At 39.2% G+C, this 11,632-nt stretch overlaps 2 protein-coding genes across 6 annotated transcripts in view; one reads left to right on the top strand and one right to left on the bottom strand.

Annotated features, from left to right (window-relative positions):
* The window catches only part of iffo2b (intermediate filament family orphan 2b), a 23,966-nt gene extending 21,942 nt beyond the window's left edge, over positions 1–2,024 (top strand). For 2 of the 4 annotated variants that reach the window (XM_032512693.1, XM_032512692.1), the window contains 3 exons: positions 329–530; positions 676–774; positions 1,498–2,024. In XM_032512693.1, the coding sequence (XP_032368584.1) occupies positions 329–530; positions 676–774; positions 1,498–1,731 (535 nt within the window). In that variant the 3' untranslated portion in view covers positions 1,732–2,024. The remainder of the gene's footprint in view (positions 1–328; positions 531–675; positions 775–1,497) is intronic. The other 2 variants (XM_032512696.1, XM_032512695.1) reach the window with 1 other exon arrangement.
* A 3,365-nt stretch (positions 2,025–5,389) lies between these two features.
* Positions 5,390–11,632, bottom strand: part of terf2ip (telomeric repeat binding factor 2, interacting protein) — a 7,506-nt gene continuing 1,263 nt past the window's right edge. For both annotated transcript variants that reach the window (XM_032512690.1, XM_032512691.1), the window contains exons 2-9: positions 9,783–10,028; positions 8,988–9,133; positions 8,588–8,823; positions 7,937–8,032; positions 7,160–7,817; positions 6,907–7,010; positions 6,149–6,583; positions 5,390–6,026 (exon numbers count right to left, since the gene is read on the bottom strand). In XM_032512690.1, coding sequence (XP_032368581.1) covers positions 5,805–6,026; positions 6,149–6,583; positions 6,907–7,010; positions 7,160–7,817; positions 7,937–8,032; positions 8,588–8,823; positions 8,988–9,133; positions 9,783–10,012 — 2,127 coding nt within the window. In that variant the 5' untranslated portion in view covers positions 10,013–10,028 and the 3' untranslated portion in view covers positions 5,390–5,804. The remainder of the gene's footprint in view (positions 6,027–6,148; positions 6,584–6,906; positions 7,011–7,159; positions 7,818–7,936; positions 8,033–8,587; positions 8,824–8,987; positions 9,134–9,782; positions 10,029–11,632) is intronic.

The following is an 11,632-nucleotide window of genomic DNA, read 5'->3' as shown; positions in this document are numbered from 1 at the left end:
ATATAAGTTGCCTACTGTAGGCATTCTTTGTTAAAATCACAGTAGTATTTTTATGGATCCTCTAATTATTTTTACTCTAAAAAATATTGGCTTTTATGAAATTACCTGTTTACTACACACTAACCCTTAAACTATTTTCAAAATAAAGTTCAGTGGCTGCCCTTGTTTTCCATAAACTCTTCCTTCCAGCTGTTTGTCTTCTTTATAAGCACATCTTCCTCTTTTGCTTGTGACCTTTGCTGAATCTGGTAGCTGTTATACTTGTACTTTCCTCTCCTCCCTCCCTCTCTATCCTGTTCTTTCCATTCTCGCCCTTGTCCCTACGCAGACATTGTTCAGATAACTCCTTTGTTGCCAGGCGCGAGACGTTTGAAATTGATGACGACTGCGACAGTTTGACGTGGGAGGAAAACGAGGAGACTCTGTTGCTCTGGGAGGACTTCACAAACTACAACATGCCGTGCACCGTCACTGCAACGCCCAGCACAACCGCCGGCCCTGCCGATGGCAACGGTGAAGCCCCTGATCCAGTGAGTCCTGGCTGCTTTTATGGTCCTTTTGCACAGTATATGGTTTTCAAATACATGCAAGGCAGCGTGTAGATCATTGCTATGGGTGCTGTGTCAGACATTTACTCATGCATGATGGATGAGGTCTCTGTCTGTGCTCTCTAAGGACTCCCAGGATGGAAGTCTTGGCAGCCTCATTGATGAGACAGAGTCACTATTTAAGACCAGAGAGCAGGAGTACCAGGAGACCATCGGCCAGATCGAGGTAAGCAATCTTTGTGTGGAAAAAACAACAACTTGCAAGCACAAAGCAAGATTAAAGCATATCAAACTACTATACTAACAGTATCATGTTTAATATTTACTACATATAGCAAGTCCAGGAAATACTCTATCTTTTGATTTTTTTTTGTTAGGGACTGTAAATAAATGGGAGGAAGGATACAGAAGGCCAGTCCGATATTTTTTAAGAGACGGGGAAGTGTTTTTGAAGCTTCATTTAGACACTGACAGTGGTAGTAACTGTTCGGTTAGTAGCTATTGGTTTGAAGTAGAGCCCGACCGATATATCGGCAGGCCGATATAATTGGCCAATATGAGACATTTCCCGTTCGGAATTTAAATATTCATGATAAACAAATATTTACCATTAGGTTTTTAAAAAATATATATTGGACAATATCTCGGAATATCAGATTTTTAAATAACCACATGTATCGGTATCGGCCTTAAAAATCCTTTATCGGTCGGGCTCTAGTTTGAAGTTTTCTAATGTGCAAACCCGACATTATGAACATTATTGTTCCATTAGTCAAGTCAAATAGAACTTTATTTGTCGCCAGAGGGGAGATTGGTTATGCATTCACATACCATTAACATTGTTTATGACTAAACAACAATTCAACAATTATTTTAAGATATTAGCTAAGATGTAATTTCAGTAATTATCTCTTACATCCTCCTGTTTAATCTGTTTCCCCTCTCTTAGTTGGAATTGGCCACAGCAAAGAGTGACATGAACCGACATCTGCATGAGTATATGGAGATGTGCAGCATGAAGCGAGGCCTGGACGTGCAGATGGAGACCTGTCGGAGAATGATTAAAGGCGGCAGGAACTCTCCCTCTGTCAGCTCTGTGGCCAGCAGCGACTCAGGGAACACAGACGAGATCCAGGATGAGATATCGGACAAGGACGCAGAGGCTGAAGTCCCTGTTAGTTGATGGCTGCATAGCCGGGCGCTGGCCTCTCTCTTCCTGAACTCCCCTCGTTGTCACAGGGGTCAAATGTGTACAGAGGTCCACCCTGCTAGAAAGGTGTAGCAACCTAAATCTGGGCCTGTTTGACCTGTTAAAGTTCTGATGGTTGTGCAAACTGATGCAGGCCCAGAACTGAACTGGTGCTTTTATACAATATCTGTTGTTTAGGAAGTGGTGGGGGCGTCTTTGCTTCACAGAGAGAACAGGTGCAAATAGAGTTTGAGCTGTGCTGTCCTCCTCACTGCTGCCTCGCTGGATCCTATTCCAGAGCTTAACATCATTTTAGGAGAGAGAAAAAAATTCTCAAATATTTTAAACGGGCTGAGAAGTATTTTGTACAAATTCTTACCCTATTATTGTCCCTTTATTCTAAAGGAATTGAAAATAGTACATATTGTGCTCCTCCACATAGCTTTCACAAAATATACATCCATCTTTACATATATTTTGTAATGTTTAGATTTGGATTGAAAAACGTCTGTGCACCTGAGTTGGAACACTAGTTAGTTGTTGTTTGCAGTCCAAATTCAGCTGTTGGGGGTTTAAGTGTCTTCTGCCAAGGAGACAAAACAAGGAGTGGAGACAAATGTTGTTAGTTCTGGTGGTTTCTGAGGGAACTCTGCAGAGTTGCCAACGTTGACAGAGGAAAGGAGCACAGCCTTTTGATGCATCAGTGCACTACTCAAGTTCTATGCAATTTAGCTGGCCTTATTTTTGGACTGGCTTTCACCCTTCCTTATTTCTCTTCAAACCAATTCTATTAGCCTTTTAAGCAAAGCAGGTGTTTTCTATGTATTTCTTTGTGTGTGTGTGTTTGTGTGTGTATGTGTGTCTGAACCTGGAATAATGTTAGTATGGGACATTTGTTTTTTCATGGACACCAACAATAAAAACTGGAACAGTGCCCCCGCAACAAGGGACTATTATCTTCATTCATGACTATAATTGTCAACATCGGCCAGATGCTACTGAAACAGGCAGTGCGTTGTTGGGGTTCTGATGTACCTTGATGAGGAAACATTGTTCTTGTCTTGTGCAGTTTACTTTGTGAACACCAAGACATTTTAAATGGCTAAAATCCAATCGTTTTTTATAAAAGAAATCACATTAAAGTTATCAAAGCCAAACAATACCCTCCAATGTCTTAAGCAAAACCAAAAATTACACATTTTGAAAAGCTTCTTTTTTCGCATAATCTTCATAGGGGAAATTCTTTCTTTGTTCATGTGTAATATCATCAAGAGCTGTCACCTGCTGTCCTGCAGGGGACTCTGTTCCAGACGGGTTGCACATCCTGCTTTGTCTCTTCTGAATCGGGGCTTAAAGTGTCAGACTGTACATAGAGGGCTGTAGGCATGTGATCGTATACCCCAGAGGCCTTTTTATTCATATTAAGTCTCTTTGCAACAGATTGAGAGGTCTCAAGATTTCACTTTTCAGTGCTCTTGCTGGATTATCGTAGCAACCGATTGAAGCATGGGGACAGAAGTGATCTTTTGATCATCTCTTTGTAATATAATGTAAGAACGGTTAGCTGGATCAAAGATTAAGTGCTACTTCTTTCTTGAAGTTTTACATAAGCAGAATGTTAAAATGCAGGCCTTTTGTTATTGCAGCATGTTTGTGTGGTGAAAATGAGCTGAATTTCTTTTTTATATAGAATCCATTTTTTTGTTTTTTACTAAAGACTGTGTCCTAATGCTAAATTAATTGTATTTGTGACAAAAAATGTATTTTTCACTGTTTTGTAATCATTCTTTGTTAAAGTGTGTTATTGTTGCCATATTCTGCTTTTAATAATTTCGCAAGACTATTAAACTTGTTCCAGACATTTTGGTCACTTATGGACCATATCAGATCACCCATTAAAAAAAACTAATTGACTATGTAAGACAAGAGGAAGGAACAGTCTTCCTCACAGAGATCTCTCATATCCTTTTATGTTTCATTGTATGTGACATCAGCCCGATAAGTAACAAAGAGCCATTCTTTTATTGGTACTATACTTTGTATCAACATCAAATGCTTTATTTATTGAGTGAACGACAGTAACATCCGGAAACAGCAGGCCTAACATCACAGTTCCCATTTCCTTGTTTAGATTGAAGCCAATATCACACCACCATCATCACACTAACCAGCTAAGTAGAGAAAACTGTACAGTAACATGACATAGATGTAAATCAATCTACAAATACTACCAACTCTGGAAAGTCTCAGTGTTTGTCCATGTTACCACAATAACCATCACACAGGTTTTTAGTTTGCAGAAATTGACCAGATTTTTTTTACTTTAAGTGTATTTTTTTTTACATCCAGTTGATAAAACCGGAGCAACCCTCCTTAATGAATGTAGTTTAATTAAAGACCTCACAGGTAAAAGCTGAGCAAAAAAATGTAGCCGTTTAAAATCCAGGGATATATGGTGTGCTGTTTTTGGAGACCTTGGTATGTATTGCTTTACTAAACGGGTTCTTACCTGAACAACTTACAGTATGTGACTGAGATGTATGTAAATTAGGTCTGTCTGGATGTGAGTGTTTCATACTTAAAGGGTTTGATATGATTGGTTTTATCAGTGTGGTGCTGGGATTATATGGTTGTGTTAACTGTCGTGTCAGTATACAGTTTAAGACTCACGCTCATCGACATACCAGTCTGCTGTTAAACGTCATTATTTCTTATATTTAATTTCATGAACATGACACGGAGATAAAAGGTGCAGCAATACTGATACTGGTCTTTTTCTTTCATTTGCATCACAGGAAGCGTCCTGTTGGTTTTATTTTAAGTGGTTGATTTGTCTTCTTTATTGAATTGCTTTTCTCTCAGATTTATTATTTTGTTTAAACTATTGATACAATATATTCATGTGGGTCTGGGGCAGATTGGTTCAATATTATGAATGTACTCATATTGGATATTTGGGGAAAACGAAATAAAATGGTGAATTGGATAAAAAAAACAAAATGAAGGCTAATTTCTTGTTTGTAAAAACTCATATAGGTTCTTGGTCATCAGAAGACCAATTTGTACTGCTTAGCAGCCATGAATATACAATAATATGGTATATGGTAATTGTTTGTAGCACACTATTTTCTGTCACACCTAAATTGGACACTTTTGCTTGGAAATACAGAAAATTGTGACAGTGTATAAAAAATGCAAGAACTTTGTTGCAGTAATATTTCTAATTCTTAGAGTAGCAGAGGCACATATTTCGTTACATGTAGAGCAGCAACTCTTTTTTTTTTACTTTAAAAGTGTACCAGTAGGCCTTTTCTCACAGCAGACATTTTGACTTTGTCACAATGGGAAGTTATTACTAATAATAACACCAACAATGGCTATTTGTGTTATATTCTATAGTGTTCTAGTAACAGTGAGGTGGCTTGCACAATACCCGGAACCTGAAATCCTAGCAGCTAAATGGAATTCAGCCATCATTCGTTTTATTTTTTACACCTGTGCTTTTGCTTGTATGACGGGTGGAAATGTCTCCTGTTTTCATTCATCTGAATCTCCTACAGGTCCTCTTATCACATATTTAATGCAAGGCTGAAGTGTCATTTTTCTTTAAACCATTCAAATGCAATTTGTTCATTTAAGTAGTCAAACACAATGCATATAAAACAGGAGATTTATTTTGTAATGTAAAAACAGGTGTTTTTGAATGTTATAAAACATTATGCAATTTCATAAAAACAAATAAAACTAGTTTAAAAAAAAGGAAAATTGTATTTTCATGCCAAAAGAAAAAATATTATGTTTCTGTACAAAGATATAGAGCACAGCACAAATAATAGGCTCTACGTAATATACCTAAAAACATTTCATAGTTAACCCAGCTAGTTTCTTAATTTAATTCTTCAAAGTTACTCAGGATGAGCAGCAATGAAGGAAAGGGACACAAAATGTTGAAATAATCAAATACCAGCTTACTAGCTCTAGTTAGGTAGTATAATAGATGAGTGTAGTCTGTATGTCCAGACCTGCTATTCTCCTCCTTTCTATCTGTACTGACCTGTCTTTTATTTTCATCCCTCTACCTCGAGGAACACGATTCTTTTGGCCACGTCCTCCTCGCTGTATTTCTCTTGCAGCTGCTGTCGGACCACGGGATCAGCTGAGAGCAAAAGACTGTCGTCACAGCAATTCCAAAGTGGCCGTAAAATGGAACAGTGATTCAAAAGCTGATCCCGAGCAGCAGAGAAGTCTCCGCTGGTTTTCAACAGGGCTTTGGTCACGCTAATCAAGTCCTGGAACAAAATAGTTAGGTGAGTTTAGAAATGCCAAACAGAATATTTTATATAGAAATATATGAATGAAGATTGGTGTGCTGCTGCTCTTTAGGATGCATCTAGTACACCACAGTGTTCACCTGATTGGTCTGGTTCATCAGCTCTTTGATTCGCTGCATGTCTTCTTCCAACTGGACCTGTGTCAGTGAAAATGTAGCGAATCTGTCCAGTGTTGGCCACGGTTTGGACGGAGCTACCAGATTATCACCGAGAATGGACTGAGAGTCGTCCTCCTGAGATTCACAGTCGAATATGAACAGGTGGGCCTTGGAGATTGCTTCGACAGCCTCGGTGGCTGCAGGTTCAGGGCCGCCTGTCTGTGGTAGGCAGTTGCTCCTGGAGGCCTGGGTCTCTTGCGTGTTCTCTTGGAGGCTGAGTCCATGTTCAGGGTTGGACTGTGTGGAAGCAGTGTCTGCAGCTGTGTCGGAAGTGGAGAGTGGAGGATCTGTCGATGTCAGTTGTTTTGTTGCAGATTCAGTTGGGTTTTGGAGATCTGGAGCTTCGTCCTCACCAGACTGAGAGAAAGGAACAGAACAGTTTAATTTAAGTGTAATTTAATAGATGGGGAAATAATATGGAATTGACTGATTGACAATCCCATTTTGCAGCAATAAAATTTAAGTGAACAAAAAGCAATACGATCTTTTTAGATAAAACCGATACTGACAGTTTCCTTTGGGTGATAATTTGAAGTTGGAAAAAAGATAATAAATTGCAATATATTACCTACTCTTGCATGTTTAAAATTGCAATAATATCGTATCGTGATATAAGTATTGTGATATCGTATCGTGAGGCGTCTGGTGATTCCCACCCCTCCTATTCTGTTGTGTCTTACCTCACTTTCATCTTCAAACTCCTTTGAAGCCAACTCTAGGATCCCCAACTTTCTCTTTTCTTTCTTCTTCTCTCCTTTCTGTGGCACAGAATTAGACTCTGTATCTGCAAATCAATGACCGAGGTAAAAAGATGAGATCCTCCCACTCTGCCTGACTTAACATTTTACTCAAGTCTGTACTATAAAAGCTTGAAAAGACGTTAAGATGCCGACTACGTGTCTTGTGTCCCACTCTGGTAAATATATTACAAACCTGCTTGTGCCGTTTCAGAGACATCAGCTTGTCCGCTCCCTTCCTCTTGACTCTCTGCCACTGCTGTCACACTCTTTCCTCTGGCTTTCTTACAAGGCGGCTGCTCAACAGTTGTGTCTTTTTGAAGAGTGGACTTAACAGCTAATTTAGTTTTATTTGAGGGCTGGGCAGATGACGATGGTTTCCCTGGAGAAGTTGATGAGGACCTGAGTTTTTTGCCATAAGGTTCAGGCGATGGCGGCTCCTCAAGCACAAGTTGCCTGCGTGTCAATCGACGCTGCGGTTGTTGCGGCTTGGGGGAAGCCCTTTGTTGGGCTTTAGGCTTTTTCTGAGAAGAGGTCTCGGGCAGGGGCTCGGGCTGCGTTGGAGGAGAGTCCTCAGGCACACTTTCTTTTTGTGCAGAGATGAGTTCATCCGTTTCTGGTTCTGCACTCTCAGCAGGAATGGGGTGAGAGTCTGTCTGTGGGTCCAAACAAGGTCCCTCAGGTTGCGGGGAGTTAGATGTTTCAGCTTCTACAGTCTCTACTTGAGTGCTTTCAGCTGGTTGTTCATCTGTCTGTGGGTTCACATGTTGCACTCTTTCTTTGGGAAAGAGGGATGTTTGAGTTTCTCCAATTTCTGGTTGTGTGCTTTCAGATGGTATCGACTGGTCATCTATCTGTCGAGACACCACATTTGTTGTGTTCAGTTCTGCTCATTTAAAAAATATATAATAAATCACATACAAACTTACTAGTCAAGACTTTAACTGTGGTGTTTGTTGCAGGAAGTGATTACCTGTGTTAGGTCTGTTGCTGCTGAATGTGTCTGAGGTGAAGCAGCATCTTCTGCACTGGGCGGTTTTTGAACATCTGTCTCCTGATTTTCTTCTACCTAGAAGCAGACAGCGGAGAAACATCAGGCTCCATGTCTATAAAAATATGTGACTATGAGTAGTCAGGAAGTGCTGGTGATGCGCAGTGGATATGACACATGCTTTTGGTGTGGGAGATCTGGGTCCAAATCCCACTGCAATACATTAACCAATGTGTCCCTGAGCAAGACATTTAACCCCTAGTTGCTCCAGAGGCATGCAACCTCTGATACATAGCAATTCTAAGTTGCTTTGGATAAAAGTGTCAGCTGAGTGACATGTAATGTAATGTAATATTCCAAAATTGAGTTTGTACTTCAAAAAAGGTATGTGAATTAAGTCTGTTGCATTATACTGTACAGTATATGTTTTCATAAACACCTTGTTACTTAAAAAAAAATTTAATTAAAGCAACAGTGTGTTGCACAGTTTATTTCTATTATTTGGCGGCACCCAGTGGTAGTATACAAAAATACATCAACCAGGGGTTTTAGTTATTTTGAAGCTGTCAACAATTCTAAAAGAAACGTGTGATACAGAGACTTATTTTACAAAATACCGTCCAGGTAAATTACCTTAGTCTCTCCCTCTACTGTCTTGGTGTCTTCCACTGTTGTAGCTACCTCCAAAACCTCTGCCCGTTTCTTTGCCAGTAGCACTTTATAGTGAGTTTTCATTGACTGCCAGCTGTGACCGGTCACCCGCTGCTTCTCCATCTCTTGCCAAAGCCGGTTCCCCCCAATCTCTGTCTTGTACTTGCTGACATAACTCAAAATAGCAGCGTCATCTTCAGCAGTGTAAGCAAGCCTGCCTATTAATAAGAAAAGAATGAAAGAAATGACATACATACATCAGTTGATTTAAGACAACAGTTACATAAATTCCAATTTGATAACAAACAGTACAGCTAATGTAAAAGTACACATTGACTTTCAATATGGTCCTTACAAGAAATTTTGTGTCTTTACATCATACCTCTTATGAGTCCAGGAGAGGTCTCTTTGTTTTTGTTGAGTCTAGCAGACTGCCTTGGGACCACTTCCACATTTAACCTGTAGTCCTCTAAATTCAGCTGTTCATCCTTCTCGACACAGTCGTTAATGTACTTTGTGGACACGTACCTTAAGAGAAAACAAAATGCAGCTTGATTTCTGTGCTTTGAGTATTTTTTTTAAGTTAGTTACACAGCAACCCCTTTTGCCTAATTAAATTATCTAACTGATCCCACAATCACTGTGCTAAAACTTAAAATTGCTCCATCATTAGAAAGGAGGAATAAAACATATTGTAAGCCATGTTTATTTATAGAACATGTTCCCAGTAACACTAGTAAAGCTCCTCCTTACAGAGCAAAATGTTCTTTAATTGTGTAAGAAGGGTAGAAATTTATTTTCCCAATAAGCCTTAGAAGTGTGGAAGCAAACAAACAGCAGATAGTAGCTACTGTTTATGGTGTAACCGTAAGGTCCAGGTAGATCACAAAATGACCTATATGTTGACATCGATACGCACTGTATCAATACGTACCTTCTACCCAGTTTTGATGAAATTGACTTTAGCTCATCAGGTGTGAGGCTGAGATGTGACTTATTTGTTGCCATTATATGTAATAATTAAGCTGTATTTGTGAATGCTGAACAGACTAAATGTCAAAATATGAAAGATGAATTGGCTGAATAAACCAAATAATAGTCTTGAATTTTACAACCACGTGAATAGGCTGAACAGTATTTCTCCTGATATACATACTTTCTAATGTTCAGCACCTACCAGTGAGCAGTAGTTTCAGGAATAGAGTCTCTTTCATCTGGGTCAATCAGCGGGATTGCCCCTGGCTGCTGCACTTTGCACAACAACCCCCCTCCAGCTGTGATGAGCGGCTGGAGCTTGAGTTTAACAGGACCCGGTCGCAAGTAGAAAGACATGGGTTCACCGTCCACAGTCAAAAACAGAACTGGGGAGATGTTAGATTTGGCCATATCCAGCTGTTTGGAAGGCATGGTCAAAATGTCTCACCTGGTGGAAGAGGGGGAATTACAAAGACGACAGCGCTTAATACATGTCAAAAATTGAAGGTGAAGATTTACTACTGTAAGAACGTAACTAACATTATATGAGCCCAAACATTTACAAGTACCACCAGAACCTGTAAATCAAGCAAAAATAACATTGCAACACCTTATAGCACAACATCTCATGCTGTATGTCTAATTATGACATGAGCTGGTGTTATTTCTGTAAGCTATTGAAAGGACTAGTTCATTTATTGTTGGATTAAACAACTCATTTTAAATATTGATAAAGTAATTTTTCAACATTTAAAAGGTTTCACGTGTGAAGATTTTCTTCCTTTACTTGAGTTTAACTGAATATGTTGTGGTTTTTAGCTTGTTACTTTTGGCACATTTCCCTTTTTTCGAACGTTGTAAAGACAATAATTTAAAGATAAATTAAAAGGATATACAGTTCGATGCGTCCCGTCCATTGGTTGTGTGGCTTTGTTGTGCTTAATTTAGAGCCCGCTTGAAACGCAACAATGATTGGCCAGTTACAGTTACGTGCACGTCAGCGCACGGGGCCACTACTTGACGAACCCTATGGTGAGTACCACGTGACGTGTGTGTAGCTGTATTACGACAGAGTGACAGTGTAAGTGAAGGCATAGATAGAGACAATACAACGAAACGAATCATATGGCAAGCCATTTTAACATTTAAAAGCTAGACTGGATATGTGTTGCAGATATCTTTAATTCAGTTTTGCCTAGTCAAAAAGAAGATTTTGGATATCCGCAAATACTTTCTTCCTATCCTCAATTGTAATTTCAGATATCCACAAAGACATTCTTCCTAGGACAAATTACATCACGTTTGCCATTCATCTGTATGTGGTTTATCATTCCAGATATCTACAATTCAGTTGCAGATATCTACTATGTCATTTACGGATATTCGAAACTGAGTTGTAGATATCTGTAATTCCAGTTTGAGATATCTACAATGTGATACTGACTAGTCTTAACTCCAGTTCAAGATCTCTTTAATTCAACTCAATTCAACATATCTATATGGTCCTTTTCAGATATCTTAAATTAAGTTTTGACTAGGCGAAAAGACCTTGTAGATATCTGTAACTGGAATTATGACTAGTCAAAATTATGTTGTAGATATCTCAAACTGGAGTTAGGGATATTCGTAATTTAATGGTAGATATCTATTTTCAAGATATAGATATCTTGAAATAAATTTTAATTAGAGATATCTGAAATTTGAGATATCTTTAACTTTCATTCTGCCTAGTCAAAATGTAATTACAGATATCTTGAATTAGAGTTTTGACTAGGCAAAATGACGTTGCAGATATCTTTATGCAGATTGGGCCCGCATCCCACAGGCGGGAGCAGAGCGCATTGTTCAAATCATCAAATCACACAGCTAGCACCTGTTAGTGTAATTAGCACATTAGCACCAAGTCGGAGCAGCCAGACGGTGAAGGAATTTTTAATCGTCTTTTTAATGCTGCAGCCCGTGCAGGACAGGAGCTGGCAGCAAGAAATGAGGAGTCAGCGTTACTTTCCGCATATGTTCAATTCTTCCGAGATTTCTTTCACAGTTTTCAAT

This window comes from Etheostoma spectabile, chromosome 4, assembly GCF_008692095.1.
Source record: "Etheostoma spectabile isolate EspeVRDwgs_2016 chromosome 4, UIUC_Espe_1.0, whole genome shotgun sequence".
Classification (NCBI taxonomy): Eukaryota; Metazoa; Chordata; class Actinopteri; order Perciformes; family Percidae; genus Etheostoma; species Etheostoma spectabile.
The sequence above is the reverse complement of the archived record's forward strand: the minus strand, read 5'-3'. Positions and strand labels throughout refer to the sequence as shown.